The following is a 15,567-nucleotide window of genomic DNA, read 5'->3' on the forward strand; positions in this document are numbered from 1 at the left end:
TGTGGGTGTGTTCGCTCAGGGCGCGGACTAGATGAAGTGAGAGACAGGTATTGAGCAATTTCGGAAAAATGGGCGGGGCGGTGGGGAAGAATAAAGTGTCCAGAAACGGAGGCTGGGAGGCCTGGGGGCCCTCTGGTCAGTACCCAGCCTTCATTCGGAGTATAGGAGGCGACGCTTTGTCGTCAGTGCGTGCTTCCCTCCACCTCCCAGCCCCGCGCCTCACCCGCGGGCTTCTCACAGCCTCTAGAGAAGCCCCGGCTGTAGACTGCCCAGGGCTGGCCTGTGACACGCTGGGAAGGCCTCTCAGCACAGGTGTGCGGAAATGTAGGCACAAATTGCCTAGATCTCGCAGTTTTTCCAAAAAAGAATCTAGGATTCTGGAATTTTTTTTTTTTTTTTAGGATTCTGGAATTTTATGTGCAGTCTCTTGACTTTTAAATATTGATGTTTACTTGTAAAAGAATCTACGGGGTAAGCCAAGCAAGATGTATCTGAGTTGTGTATGTGGACTTGATTTATCTTTCTTCCTGCACGACTTTTTATTTCCATGGAATTAAGAATTGCTTTGTTTTTTTGGGCTTCCCTGGTGGCGCAGTGGTTGAGAGTCCGCCTGCCGATGCAGGGGACACGGGTTCGTGCCCCGGTCCGGGAGGATCCCACATGCCGCAGAGCAACTAGGCCCGTGAGTCATGGCCGCTGGGCCTGCGCGTCCGGAGCCTGTGCTCCGCAACGGGAGAGGCCGCAACAGTGAGAGGCCGGCGTACCGCAACAAAAAAAAAAAAAAAAAAAATTGCTTTGTTTTTTGGCTTAAGATTCCAGGGACCTGCCTGGCGGTTTATTTTTATTTTAGTTTCTAAAAATAAATTTATTTATCTTTGGCTGTGTTGCTGCACGCGGGCTTTCTCTAGTTGCGGAGAGCGGGGGCTACTCTGTTGCGGTGTGTGGGCTTCTCATTGCGGTGGCTTCTCGTTGCGGAGCACGGGCTCCAGGTGCATGGGCTCAGTAGTTGTGGCTCGTGGGCTCAGTAGTTATGGCTCATGGGGTCTAGAGCGCAGGCTCAGTAGTTGTGGCACACGGGCTTACTTGCTCCGCGGCGTGTGGGATCTTCCCGTACCAGGGCTCGAGCCCGTGTCCCCTGCATTGGCAGGAGGATTCTCAACCCCTGCGCCAGCAGGGAAGCCCTCCTTGGCGGTTTAGTGGTTAAGACTCTTGTGCTTCCAACGCAGGGGGCGTCGGTTCGTTCCCTGGTCGGGGAACTAAGATCCCACGTGCTGCATGGCTTGGCCAAAAATTTTTTAAAATGGAAAAAAATATTCCATGTATTTGTCACAATTTCTACCTCAATCCTTCACCAGTTGTATAAATCTCTCAAGATGTTCAGACACTTCAGCTAGGTCACCAGTTTAATCTTACTGAAGAAATCTCTTCCTGAGCCTTCTGACCTCCTATGTGGATTATCACCGCTATGCTCTCAGCGCGAGTGTCATCCTGGGATCTCCCTTTACCATGTCCTCAGTATTCCTTTTGCTTCTATTGATGCTAGCTGTCTTATTTTCTGTCCTTTATCTTATTTCTTGGTTTATGCCCTTGTTTGGGTGGAGCACATCCTTCAGTACCTCTGTGAGAAATGATGCAAAGGAGGTCAGTAAAGGCCTTGCAGGCCTGAAATGTTTTTATTATATCCTCCTGCTTGATTGATAGTGTGGCTGGGTGTTTTAGAAATCATTTCATGATTTTGAAGCCTTGGTTACTCCGTGAGCCTCTAGCTTTCAAGCTTTTTGAGTTTACGTGGAGTCCAAAAATTGTATGAGGTGTTTTTTCGCCCGCCCTCCTTCCCTTCCTTCTTCCTTTTTCTTCCTGTTTCCTTCTCCTCTCCTCCATTCTTTTCCTTTTTTTTTTTTAAATTTCTAAAGTATGGAATCTAAATCTAAATCAATGAACAAAGGATGTTGCAGCCATCAAGCCACTACAGCTGCACCTTGATGGTGAGCCCTGAGGGGACTCAGGATGGGAAAGAACAGGATACTGGCCCCAGATAGCTGAGGTGCATATCAAAGGAATGATTTCAATGAGCCCAGACTAGCATCTTCTCATACATAAAAAGCGCTAAATTAATTAACTTGAGAATGCCCGGTTTTCTTTAATTAACAGTAATCTTTTGTTGTTCTGACCATCTGATTTTTGTTACAAAACTATATATCCTGGTTCCTCTTCAGTACCTCTTTGGAGCAGTCACTCAGAGCAATCTGAGAGGCTGCCTCCCCGGTTTGAAATCCTCAGAAAGTCCACCAAATAAAACAATTCTCAACTTTTAGGTTGTGCATTTTTTTCAGTTGACAGGAGCCAGTCCAGTGAGACCACATATTACATGATTTCATTTATATGCAGTGTCCTGAAGAGGCAAGTCTGTAGACTTGAAAGTAGGTGAATTGTTTTCAGGGGCTGGGGAGATGGGGGTGGTGGTGTAATGGGGAGTGACTAATGGGTATGGGATTTCTTTTTGGGGTGGCGAAAATGTTCTGGAATTAGATAGTTGCACGATTAACTGAACGTATGATGAGCCGCTGAGTACACATTAAAGAGCGAATTTTATGTTAGGTGAATTATACCTCAATAAAGCTGTGATACTAAAAAGAAAAAGAAAGAATGGTGGGCTAAAAAGAAGGAACTCTAGCACATGAGTAGAGCATATTGGCAGTGAACCTCGCCATCAGGCCATTTTCTTGGGTAGCTACTGCTGTCATCTTCTTAGGTCTTTCCTCTTGGGCTGTTGAGACTTTGCAGAGGCATTTCCAGAGCTGGCAACATTCTGGGAGCCTGGCTGAAGAGGACAGCTGGGTGGGGCGGGGGGTGTGGTCTCAGGTTTGAGCGTGCGTATGTTTCCCTCATCATCATTACTGTTGCTACGGAACAGACGATGCCGTTTGCTTTATTATGCTCGTGGATGTTTTGAGGATGGCTTGTCTCTGCTGTACAGTGACTGGGGCCTCCACTGGAACCACTCAAAGCTAGAGACAGTCTACCAAGAGCCCGCGTGTGCCAGCCTCTCTTGCTTAGCTCAGGGGTTCAACCGTGGGTGCTCCAGCAAACAAGGGAGACCCTGTTGCCTTTCATGACCAGCCTCGAGAAGCACACAGGGTCTGCGTTCTCCATGGTGGAAGTGGCCACGGCCCCATCTAAACTCAAGAGGGCGTCTCTGACCTCAGTCTCAAGGGGAGGAGTGCCCAAGGATTTGAGGCTGCATTTAGAACTGCCACAGTCACTCAGATTTTAGCAAGGTAAGCCCGCTCTCCCAGAGGGTTGAGGCAATTCCTTCCAGATGCCCTCCACTACCCTCTCTGGAGAGAAACTTCTGGCCTTTTTTTGGTGGGGAGAGGTGTTGGAGAAAGGTAGTTACTCAGTTCTGTGGGTTTATTTATTTGGCTGCATCGGGTCTTAGTTGCAGCACATGGTGGGATCTTCATTGTCGCGTGAGGGATCTTTTTTGTTAGTTGCGGCATACAGGATCCTTTAGTTGCGGCAGGAGGGATCTAGTTCCCTGACCAGGGATGGAACCCGGGCCCCCTGCATTGGGTGTGCGGAGTCTTAACCACTGTGCCACCAGGGATGTCCCCTTATTTCCTTCCTGATTCTGCTTGCTAGCACCCTCCACCTTCCTCCTGACCCCAGAACTGCCTTATTGGTGACTTTGAGGGATGGAATGGCCTGGGGCAGGGATCTGACCTAAATGCCCTCCTTGGACAGCAAGGTCCTCGATGAGGAACAAGCCATGGGGTCCACCTGGCAGGACATCGGAGCTGTAGGAGATGAGTTTGTCTCCTTCCCAGAGGGAGGGTGGAAAGGAGAGCCGGGATACCTCAGAGCCTTTCTCATCCAACACACTTGCTTTCAGATGGAGAAACTGAGGTGCAGAGAGGTGTGGGGCCTCGCCAACACCTGTTCCCATTCCAGCTGGAATCAGGGCCAGATGAGCTGACAGATGACCGTGAGGAGGTTAGGGTACCAATTTGGTCCTACTACCCGCCCACCCTGTAACCTGGGCCGGGTACTGAACCTGCCTGGCTCAGTCTCCAGGTCTGTCAAAGTGCTACTTCAGGATGTGTGGTCAGGATGCAGGGATACGGGCCTCTGTCGGGAGCCCTCTGGATAAGGCCCCCACGTGGATACCCTCCCTCCCTCCCCTCTGCCTCCTTCCAGGCTGAGCCTCGCACTCTTGCTACCACCGTCTGGTAACAGCGTCTTCTCTCCTGAAATTGTGCCTCAGCTAGATGAGCAGCCATCCTGGTGTGCCCACCATGGTCCTGGTTTTAGCACAGGAAGTCCCCATCAAGGGAAATCCCCCAGTCCCAGGCCAACCAGGATGGTTGATCACTCTGTCCTTAACCTGCCCACTCTCTTTCCCCAGGTGGACTCAAACCACAACCTGCCAGAAGCCCTGGTGCACAGAAGAGCCCCGACACAGCACATCCGAGGCTGCCAGTCCTGACGGGCTTGCTGGCCAGGTTGGCCCTCCACTGGTGTCTGGAAACGTGGCTGCTAAACAGTTCCCTACACTGACAACAACTTTCCCGCTATGGTAAGAGTAGCCCCCTGTGCCCAAACTGGACAAGTAGTGTGCTGTGCTGACACTTGCTTTCCCTCGGAGAGTCTGGAATTTTGGTACACGCTGGGCAGAGGGTGCCTACGAGAGCAGCCCCTGATAAAACCCCTGGATGCGCGGTCTCTAATGAGCTTCCTTGGTAGATGCTTCATGCCAGTGGTTCCAGCTTGTTGCCAGGGAATTCAGTGCCTCCAGGGTGACTCTGTGGGGAGAGGTCTAGAAGTTCATGACTCATCTCCAGAGTTCACCCCATGTGCCTTTTTCTCTTTGCAGGTTTTGCTCTGTCTCCTTTGTTAGAATAAATCTTAGCCATGGTTGTGACTCTATGCTGAGTCCTTTTGGAGAATCACAGAACCTGGGGGGTGGCCTTGGGGACCCTGGACAAACGTGGCCAAGGGCTTTCCGCTCAGGAGGAGACTTTCCCTCAGGGCCTGGTAGCATTAATGCGTCTCCAGACCCCCGAGTAAGAGGAGGAATCAGACCTGGAGGCTGTCCCAAAGTCAGCCTGGCCCCAGCTCTTGCTGGGCACATAAAATGTCCTTTCTGCCCTTCTCTGTGTACAGGAAACTGAGGCCCAGGGAGGGCAGGACAGCCCAAGGGCACATGGAGAGTGAGCACTCAGGTCTCCTACAGCCATCCAGACCTCCCCATGCCGCTCCATCCTGGCCGGGGGCTCCCTTCCAGCTGGGGTAGGGTGGTGGACCTTCTGCCCTCCCGAATCCTGAACACGGCCGGCTTCCAGGGGCCCACAGCCCATGGAATGACTCTTCCAGCCTTCTACCTTGTCCACCAGCAAGTCTTGCAGAGCCCTCCTGGTGCGGGGTGGAGAAGTGCACAGTATAGTGTATGGAGTGGGGCCTGGTGGTGGCAGCCTGTGGGCCAGGCACTGAGCCGTACTGACAGGGCCCTTCTTACAGCCTCTCCTGCCTTCCACCTGGGCTCCTGCTCTGGGGTCTGTAGGAACTGAGTACCTGTGCTGCAGGGGGCGGCCTCTCTGGGCATTGCAGGGGTGATAGAGCTATGGTGGGGCTAGGGGATTAGCCTAGTAGGGTGCTGGGAGCTCTGGGGTGGGCTGCTGGGAGCAAGCATCGAGAGGTGGTGCAGTGGGGAGAGAACTCCCTTCACAGCCCCTGGGTCTCTCTGGGATGGATATCCAGACCCTGAAAGTGACTATTAAAATATAGCCTGTTAATAGAAAATCTGAGATGACTGCCAGTGAAGATAGTTTATCATTAACAGTTCCCAGGAGAAGGAGGCACATCCCTCCACGAAGAGCCACACGGGGAAGCACAGGGTCAGCCAGGAGGTGGGGAGGTGGGGGGCAGGAGTGGGGAGAAACTGTGGGTAGGAGCCTTTACTGTGGTTTCCTTGGAAGGAGCTGGAGAGGCAGGATGAACAGGCTTATTAGGACCGGCTAGTGTGAATAATGTCAGTGGACTCTGGGGTGGAGGGGCTCCCCCTAGTGGTGTGGTCCCTGGCCTTGCACTGGGAGAGTGACCAGGAGTATAAGACCCCTTAGACGAGGTGGTGGGGGTGTGGCCTCCGGATTGGTTACTTTGCACCCCCAAGGAGGGGTGTGGGGGGCAGGAGGCTGAGCAAGGTGAGTCAGGCATATCATCAAGGTGTCCAGTGTATGCATGTAGGACAGATGTTAGAACGTCAAGTTTACAGAAGCTGGACACGTGGTTAATGCAGAGACTGGGGCGTGATGAGCATTCTCTGCAGGGGAGGAGTCCTCAGCATGGCGGGGGTGGGGGGAGGCTGGTGAGCCCCCCCGGCCCCCCGCCGTTCCTTCTAAGCTCCAGTCAGGGTGGGCTCAAGGCCCGCCGGGGATCTTTCCTGGGTCTGGGCCCCGGCAGGAGCGGCAGCCCCGTCGAGGGGCTCAGCTCCATCTCAGACTCACCTCTCTCCCCAGAAGCTCTTCCGGCACCTGCACAGGCAGGGGTGTGGGAGGGTGTGCCCACTGTCCTCCAGCCTCCGGGCATCCTGGAGGTACAATAGCACCGCACTGTGAGTCCCTTTGTGTTGTAGGTGTGGCTCCCTCAGGACCTGTAGCCCCATCTTTCTCACACCCTGCAATGGCCCTTTACCTGCCCAGCACCCAGGCCTCCCTCCCATGCGTCCTCTTGCAGCCCCTCCTCTCTGGCGCTGCACTGTGCTCCCAGCTGTGCATTACCCAACTCAGGACCTTCCAACATGGCCGCCCACACACCACTCCCACCAGCCGGTCCCCAACACGCCCCAGTCCTGGAAGGCCAGCCTTCTTTCCGTTTTTACTTTTTACCTCCCCTGGGAGCAGCTAGAAATGCAGAATTCCAGACCTCCAGAATTGGAATCTGCATTTTGGCAAGATTCCTGGAGATTCGGGGGCACCTTGAAATCAGGAAGCCCTGCAGCCTCACCCAGCAGTCCTTGACTTCCTGGAGCTGCTGAAAACAGCAGGTGGGCCCCACCTGCCTTTCTGACCCAGTGGGTCTGGTCTGGGTGGAGCCGTCTGACACCACCAGGTGATGCTGCTGCCCGATGTGGGCCGTACTTTGGGAAGCGCGCTAAGCTGCACTTTGAGCCACCTGAGGTGGCAAATTGGCCTGGGTGTAGGTGTTTAAAGAACTGAAAGTTGCTCACATGGACTGTAGGTGTCGAAAACCGGGCTGCACACTCTGGTGCCATAAAAACTGAATCTGGTCTTTGTCCCTGGCACACAGCTTCAAAAACTTGCAAATTCCTGAGTGATAGCAATTTCCTTACAATTTCCTTTTGTTATTTGTAATGAGGCCCTTTCCCATACCCAAGTTTATGCTAATGAGGTGACTCTAGGCGTGGAGGGTGCTACCGTGTGATTAGAGGGCTGGGGATTGAGTTAATCACCGATTGCTGATGATTTCCTTGTAATGCTTTTTTTAAAAAAAATTATTTATTTGGCGGTGCTGGGTGTTAGCTGCGGCACGTGGGATCATCATCGTTGTGGTGTGTGGGATCTTTAGTTGCGGCATGTGGGCTCTTAATTGCGGCATGCGGGATCTAGTTCCCTGACCAGGGATCGAACCTGGGCCCCCTGCTTTGGGAGCATAGAGTCTTAACCACTGGACCACAAGGGAAGTTCCTCATAATGTTTATCAAAGAACCCACAAGAATGCCTTTGGACACAGAAACTCAGGGATCTTCTGGGCTAGTGATGGTTAATGTGCTGGGAGGGTGGCATACCCTGAGCCCACGGGGACAGAGGTTCCTGTATCCCCCTCCCACTCCCTCATCCTATGTGTCTCTTCATCTGGCTGTTCGTGGTCTGTATCCTCTATAATAGAACTATAACATAAGTATTGTGCTTTCAGAGGTCTGTGGTCGTTCTACCAAATTATTGAATCTGTGGGGGTTCTGGGAACCCCTGAATTTGTAGCCTCAGGGCAGTGGTCCCCAACCTTTTTGGCACCAGGGACCGGTTTTGTGGAAGACAGTTTTTCCATGGACCGCGGTTGGGGGGATGGTTCAGGCAGTAATGCAAGCGATGGGGAGCGATGGGGGAGCGACGGGGAGCGATGGGGGGCGATGGGGGAGCGACGGGGAGTGATGGGGGAGCATCGGATGAAGCTTCACTCTCTTGCCCGCCACTCCCCTCCTGCTGTGCCGCCCAGTTCCTAACAGTCTGCGAACTGGTACCAGTCTGTGGCCCGGGGGTTGGAGACCTGTGCCTTATGGGACTGAGCCCTTGAACGTGAGGCCTGACTTGAACTCTGGGTAGTTTTTTTTTTTTTCTGGCTGCACTGCACTGCACAGCTTGTGGGATCTTAGTTTCCCGACCAGGGACTGAAGCCGTGCCCTTGGCTGTGGAAGTGTGGAGCCCTAATCCCTGGACCAGAGGGATTTCCCTCTGGCTGGTTTTGTCAGAGCTGAAATGAATTCTAAGACACTCACTGGGTGAGGGGTGGGGTATGCACACGTCACTGGAGGCTCTAAACCAGGCTGCTCGAGGCACAGCCTCTAAGGCCTTGCCCTCTGTGTGTCCCCTACGCTGGTCAAGGCCAGCGAGGTGTGGCAGCCGCTGAGCCCCAGGCCCTTGCTGCAGGCTCTGCTCAAGCTCCTGAGCCCCCTGCAGCGGCACCTCTGAAAGGGCTCAGACCCCGGGGGCCTCTCCCAGCCCAGAGACGCCACCAGGGCCCCCAGCTCCCAGCGCCTGGCTCTTCCAGGAGCTTCCAGGCCTGCTGGGGAGCTCCCGGGGGCAAGGCGTGTGTGCTTCGTCCCCCCCCACCCCGCCGGTAGGTGCCAAGGACAGACAGAGAGAGGACAGAGAGACATGAAGCCGAGTGGGTTTTTATTAGCAACAGGTAGGAGGCATCTTGGGCTGACTGGATCCAAGAGAGAAGATTCTGGCTGAGAGGACTTGGACCGGTCACTCCTGGCAGCCAGGGGCTCTCAGGGATGTTCCTCACTGGAGAGAGTCCTCTGCAGGGGACGCGGAGGCCCCAGAGGAGGTGGAGCCTGGTCATGGTGGAGGCAGGGGAGGGAGGGATGCTGTGTGTCGGCCAGTGAGCCCTCCACACCTACCGTCTCAGGCCTTCACTATCGCCCGTGAGCAGGAAGGCAAGGTCACAGCTGGCAGGGACTGTTATCTGGGAACCATGTCTCTGGGCTCCTAACCCAGAGCTCCTCCCCAGATTAAGTGGCAAAGGCACAAGCATTGCAGGTGGGCCCGGCTGGACCAAGTCCCACCAAGCAAGTGTTCCTCTGAGCCCCTTTTGCTAGCCTGAGACCCACTCTCTAACCCAGCGGCATCAAGTGCCTGCAGAGGCCTGCAGCTGTTGCAGCCCTGGGTCACTGCTGCCTGAGCCCCCGCCCTCTCCTGTGTCTTACTACCCTCCGGGACCTGCGGAGGCCCCAAGGTCAGGGGAGGCAAAGGGAGAAGCCAAGTCCACCATCCCCAGGGCAGTGTCTCGGGAAGGTGTCTTGAGGGCGGGGTCTCCGGGATGCTTACCTGTGGCGGGGACCGTACACCTCATAGCACACGAGCTGAAGCAGCACTTCTGGTTCTCCATACATTGGTCATCCCTGGAGCACTCGTTTCTCTCTAGGCAGAGCTTTGGGGCCAGCGGGGCCTGCACCCGGGACAGCGGCCAGCCTTTGGAACAGGCACTGGGGGAGAGGCGGGCCAGGCCTTCATCTCCCGCTGGCTTGCTGGGGCCGCCCCACTGCTGGTCTCTGGCAGCCTCCAATCTTCACCGCCCCCCCGCTTGGTGGCCTGGAGCCTGAAGGCTGGGAGGGAGACAGCAGCCCTCGTGGATCGCTGAGCCAGGCACTGGTGATGTTGGGAGGAAGTGGGTGAGCCTCAGCTGGGCCTCGGGGGGGTTCAGCAGGTGAAGCGGTGTCATGGCCGGGCTTTTATGGGGTCGCTGGGGGGTTCACTGAGAGCGGGGTGTGGAGTGTCTGCCCAAGGGGACCCTTGACAAAGCTGGTCCCTCCCTCCCTCCAGATGGGGCTCCGCTGGGGCGCAGGGACAGCGGCATTACCTATGAGGGGGACCACGCAGGATCGGCTGCAGGGGCTCCTGGCGCAGCACTTGGTGCCTTGGGGACAGTTCTCATCTTTGACACAGGAGATTGTGCCGGAATCCTCGGAGGAGGAGCTGAGCTCTGGGCACACAGCCTGCCCTGCACACAGGATGGGCAGGTGGGTGGGGGGTGGCCGGGTCCCGCCTCCCCTGGGGCTCCTCAGGGGAAAACAAGGTGGGGCAAGAACAGAACCACGGAGAGGCGGGTCCCCAGCAGCCCAGCGCTCTGCTTCTAGGAAAGAAAACATCTGCCAGAAATGTGACATGGCTGACAAAAGTGTGAGTCAGCTGTGAAAATTAGGAAACAAGGCCTCAGGCGCACTGCAGGAGGTGGAGTTAAGACCCTGAGGGGCCAGAACAGGCTGCCCCCATGCCCAGTTAGCTGCCCGGTCACTTTTCACCCTGGGACAGTGGCCTGGGCCCTGTGGCTCTAGTCCCCCAGCACACGGGCATCTTTGGGCAGTACCCCACTCTTCTGCTGTCACTGACACACCCCGCCGCGGGGTGTGCCTCCCGCGTTCTCTCCTCTTGTCCCAGTTACCGAACTGCCAGGTCTGGCAGTGATTCAGGGGCGCACCTGGAGGGGAGGGAGTTCCAGACGACCCTCCTGGGCCTACCTGGCAAGGTGAGGGCCGGGGCCAGCGTGAGGGCAGCCTTCAGGGCGAGCAGGGTCAGGGCCAGGCTGGCAAGACAGCGCGTGGTGGCGGGTGGCCCTGGGGCACCTTTAAAGGAGGCAGCGGGGGGAGGAGCATGGCAGGGAGGGAGGGCGGGCGGCTGGCTCTGCCCCAGTGGGACCGAGGGGCTTCCGTCTTGGACAGACCCCAGACTGGGCAGCTGCTGCCTTGGGCCACATTTGTAAACAAAAAAAGAATTCCTAATAAGGTGGACCATTTTTTTCCACTTTGAAAATAATGCGTGTTTACTCTGAGAATTAAGAAAATGAAGGGCAGACGAAGAAAGAAATAGAATCCACAACGACACAACATGGCGTTGTTTTCCGTGGTCGTGGGGGTGCCCTCCCGGGAGAGGGAGTCACGGGTCCAGTTCAGCACACGGTCCACAGGTAACGGAGAAGGAGGAGGAGCCCAGGTGCAGGGGTATCTGGGAGGGCATTTTATTTCTCCCATGGTGTCTTTTTGTCTTTTCCTGAACGTTCTACAGCAAGAACAGGCCGTCTTGAGTTTATGGGCTGCATGTTCTGTGCAGAGAATGTCGGGCATCCGAGGAAGGGAGGGGCAAGGGCAGTGTCAGGGCTGTTTCTACGCAGGGTGGACACTGGGAAGGCCTCTTCCCAGCAGGGCCCGCCTGTGCCCTGTGAGCGGGACCAGTGCCAGGAGACATGCCCCTCCTTCTCGGGGGACTTCCTTCACCCTTCTGCCCTGAGGGCCTGGACAGGGAAGGTGGCCCCGGGGTGACCACGTGTGCTGATGGTCAGTGCCCACCCCTGGTCCAGGCTGTACTCTGCCTGGCCTGGGGCCTCTTGACCTTTGACACAGAGCCCCTCAGTGCTTCCCTGGGTACTCACATTTCCAGATGTTTTAGCCGGGAACACTGCCACTTCGACAGGCAGCTCAGGTCCCCCTGGCTCTCCCTGACCCCAGGCCCCATGTAGTGCCGTCTCAGCCCCTAGGACCCCTCAGTGGAGTTCTCGGACCTCAGCCCGGGTCCCTCCCGGGGTGGCCAGTGCCGGCCTTCAGGGATGGGGGTCTGGAGTCCTGGCCAGTGGCGACTTGCTACCTGCTGGTGCCTTTTCACACTGGCCGCTCACAAGATGCTCCGCCTTTGGCTGTTTCCCCTCCTGCAGCCTGAGAAGAATGCAGTGCACAGGTCAGAGCGGGGTACTGAGGTTCAGAGCAGTGAGGGGTGGCCAGGCCACGGTCACTCACTGGCTGGCCCTGCTGACCTTTCTCTCCCTGTTCTCTGTCCCTCCCCCTACACCACGGCCGGGAGGACTCAGTGTCCTCCTGGCTCAGATGCTGGGTCTGAGGCCAGGCTGACCACAGCAGGAACTCAGGCCACGGGGCTGTGGCCTCACACTGAGTCGCCAGCCTCTGGCTCCCTGGGACACAGCCGTTGGGCTATGGGACCTGTGGTCATAGGGTCTGGTGCCCTATAAGAAGAGGAGAGACACCCTCTTTCTGTTTCTCTCTCTGCATGCACATGCACAGAGGAAAGGCCACTTGAGGACCCAGTGAGAGGATGGCAGCCTGCAAGCCAGGATGAAGCCCTCACTGGAACCCTGACCTTGGACTTCCAGCTGCCCACTCTGTGCTATTCAGATATGATAGCCCAAGCTGACTGTGATAACTCTTCTCTGACACAAGTGCCCGTCAGCCAAGGCCAGTGACAGACCTGACCTTTGCTGGAATCAGGCCAGGCTAGAGGTGCCAGGGGTTTTAGGGGAAGCAAGGGAGATTCAAATTCTGAAGCTATGGAAAAACAAACAAACAGGTACTCTCACGGTCCTCATGTCTTCATACTCCCCATAAAAGCTGCTCCCTAGAGCTCTTAGAGGGAAACATTCATTGGATTCGAAGTGGCTTTCTACTTTCTGCAAGTCCTTCTCAGCTCTCAAGCTCTGGTTCATTCTGGGACATCAAACCTGGCTTTGAAAGGCAGTGTCTGCACACAGAGCCCACGCAAACATGGTTTCACGTCCCGGAACTTGTTCTGAGAGCAAGCACGCTGCAAGCTTCCCTTGGTTCACTGCGGGGACAGGGTGGGTGCAGATGTCCGGAAGCGCTCACCTTCCAGCCCCTGGCTGGTAGCCCTCTTCCTGCCTCTGTTCATCCTGTTCCCCTGGCTCGGCCTCCTGCTCCCCAACGCTGCCTGGTTCCCCTCAGTGTGAGAGCCTCTCCGACCCCATCACGCCCAGTCAGCCTGCCCCCTCTAGCACCACGTGGCCTGAACCCTGCATTTATCACACTGCATCACAATTAGTGCTTGTTTTCCTAACTATGAGGGCAGGGGGTATGTCTTCTTTATCTGTGTATCTATCTATCTTTATGGCTGTACCTATCTGCATCTGCCTCTAACATTCAGAGGCCAGGACATAGTAACTTGGTAAATAGGAGCGACTCCCAGGGCCTTGTCTTTTTGATGATAGCCATTCTGACAGGTGTGAGATGCTATCTCATTGTGGTTTTGATTGCATTTCTATGATGATTAGTGATGTTAAGCATCTTTTCATGTGCCTATTGGCCACTGTATGTCTTCTTTGAAAAAATGTCTATTCAAGTCATCTGCCTGTTTTTAAATTGTGGGTTTTTAAATTTTTTTTGATGTTGAGTTGTATGAGCTGCTTATATATTTTGGATATTGACCCCTTATCGGTCATATCATTTGCAAATATTTTCTCCCATTCAGTTGGTTGTTTTTGCATTTTGGCAGTGGTTTCCTTTGCTGTGCAAAAACTTTTAAGTTTAATTAGGCCCCATTTGTTTATTTTTGCTTTTGTTTCCTTTGCCTTAGGAGACAGATTCAAAAAATATTGCTATGATTTATGTCAAAGAGTGTTCTGCCTATGTTCTCTTCTAAGAATTTAATGGTTTCCAGTCTTATATTTAGGTCTTTAATCCATTTTGAGTTTATTTTTGTATATGGTGTAAGAAGATGTTCTAATTTCATTCTTTTAGATGTAGCTCTCCAGTTTTCCAAGCACCACTTATTGAAGAGACTGTCTTTTCTCCATTCTATATTCTTGCCTCCTTTGCTGTAGATTAATTGACCATAAGTGTATGGGTTTATTTCTGAGCTCTCTATTCTGTTTCATTGAGCTATGTGTCTCGTTTTGTGCCAGTATAATACTATTTTGATTACTGTAGCTTTGTAGTATAGTGTGAAGTCAGGCAGCATGATACCTCTAGCTTTGTTGTTGTTTTTTTTTTCCTCAGGATTGCTTTAGGCATTCTGGGGTCTTTTGTGGTTCCATATAAATTTTAGGATTACTTGTTCTAGTTCTGTGAAAAATGTCATGGGTATTTTGATAGGGATTGCATTAAATCTGTAGATTGCTTTGGGTAGTGTGGACATTTTAACAGTATTAATTTTTCCAATCCATGAACATGGATGTCTTTGTATTTCTTTGAATTGTCTTCAGTTTTCTTCTTCAACGTCTTATAGTTGTCAGAGTATAGGTCTTTCACCCCCTTGGTTAAGTTTATTCCTAGGTATTTTTTTCTTTTTAATGCAAGTTTAAACAGAATTGTTTTCTTGCTTTCTTTCCTTTTTTTTCTTTTTTCTTTTTGGCTGTGTTGGGTCTTTGTTGCTGCGTGTGGGCTTTTCTCTCTAGTTGCGGCAAGTAGGGACCTCTCTTTGTTGCGGTGCGCGGGCTTCTCATTGTGGTGGCTTCTCGTTGTGGAGCACGGGCTCTAGGTGCGTGGGCTTCAGTAGTTGTGGCACATGGGCTCTAGGGAGCAGTCTCAGTAGCGGTGGCACATGGGCTTAGCTGCTCCATGGCATGTGGTATCTTGCTGGACCAGGGATCTAAGTCGTGTCCCCTGCATTGGCAGGTGGATTCTTAACTGCTGTGCCACCAAGGAAGTCCCTGCTTTCTCTTTCTTGTAGTTCATAATTAGTGTATAGAAAAGCAACCAGACTTCTGTATATTAATCTTATATCCTGCAACTTTACTGAATTCATTTATTAGTTCTAAGAGTTTTTGGTATTTTAGAGTTTTCTATGTAGAGTGTCATGTCATCTGCAAATAGTGACCATTTTAGTTCTTCCCTGCCAATTTGGATACAGTTTAGTTCTTTTCCTTGTTTGATTGCTGTGGCTAGAACTTCCAATCCTATGTTAAATAAAAGTGGTGAGAGAGGGCAACCTTGTCTTTTTCCTGATTTTAGAGGAAAAGAGTATGATGTTATCTGTGGGTTTGTCATATATGGTCTTTATTATGTTGAGATATGTTCCCACTATATAAACTTTTTTTTTTACATCTTTATTGGAGTATAATTGCTTTACAATATTGTGTTACTTTCTGCTGTATAACAAAATGAATCAGCTATATGTATGCGTATATCCCCAAACACCCTCCCTCTTGTGTCTCCCTCCCACCCTCCCTATCCCACCCGTCTAGGTGGTCACAAAGCATCAGGCTGATCTCCCTGTGCTATGCGGCTGCTTCCCACTAGCTATCTATTTTACATTTGGTAGTGTATATATGTCCATGCCCCTCTCTCACTACGGCCCAGCTTACCCTTCCCCCTCCCCGTGTCCTCAAGTCCATTCTCTATGTCTGCGTCTTTATTCCTGTCCTGCCACTAGGTTCATGAGAACCATTTTTTTTTTTTTAGATTCCATATATATGCGTTAGCATACTGTATTTGTTATTCCCTTTCTGACTTACTTCACTCTGTATGACAGACTCTAGGTCCATCCACCTCACTACAAATAACTCAATTTTGTTTCTTTTTATGGCTGA

The 15,567-nt window shown here is 53.0% G+C and overlaps 2 protein-coding genes across 10 annotated transcripts in view; one reads left to right on the forward strand and one right to left on the reverse strand.

Annotated features, from left to right (window-relative positions):
• The first annotated feature begins 92 nt into the window (after window positions 1–92).
• Window positions 93–15,567, forward strand: part of RAMP3 (receptor activity modifying protein 3) — a 56,453-nt gene continuing 40,978 nt past the window's right edge. For 6 of the 9 annotated variants that reach the window (XR_008617500.1, XR_008617501.1, XM_028490241.2 and 3 more), the window contains exons 1-3: window positions 93–135; window positions 3,893–3,993; window positions 4,406–4,576. Coding sequence is in view for 5 of the 9 variants with exons in the window: in XM_028490241.2 (XP_028346042.1) it covers window positions 3,980–3,993; window positions 4,406–4,576 (185 nt within the window). In the remaining 4 variants the exon portion in view is untranslated. Of the gene's footprint in view, window positions 136–3,892; window positions 3,994–4,405; window positions 4,577–11,116; window positions 11,573–15,567 lie in introns of those variants that run through there. The other 3 variants (XR_008617504.1, XR_008617503.1, XM_028490243.2) reach the window with 3 other exon arrangements.
• LOC102980748 (whey acidic protein-like) lies at window positions 8,893–11,048 on the reverse strand. The gene is given in 5 exon segments (XM_028490246.1): window positions 8,893–9,076; window positions 9,570–9,698; window positions 9,701–9,727; window positions 10,102–10,242; window positions 10,760–11,048. Coding segments are annotated over 5 exon segments (624 nt in total). The 5' UTR covers window positions 11,034–11,048; the 3' UTR covers window positions 8,893–9,023.

The sequence above is a fragment of the Physeter macrocephalus genome, chromosome 5 (assembly GCF_002837175.3).
Source record: "Physeter macrocephalus isolate SW-GA chromosome 5, ASM283717v5, whole genome shotgun sequence".
Taxonomy (NCBI): Eukaryota; Metazoa; Chordata; class Mammalia; order Artiodactyla; family Physeteridae; genus Physeter; species Physeter macrocephalus.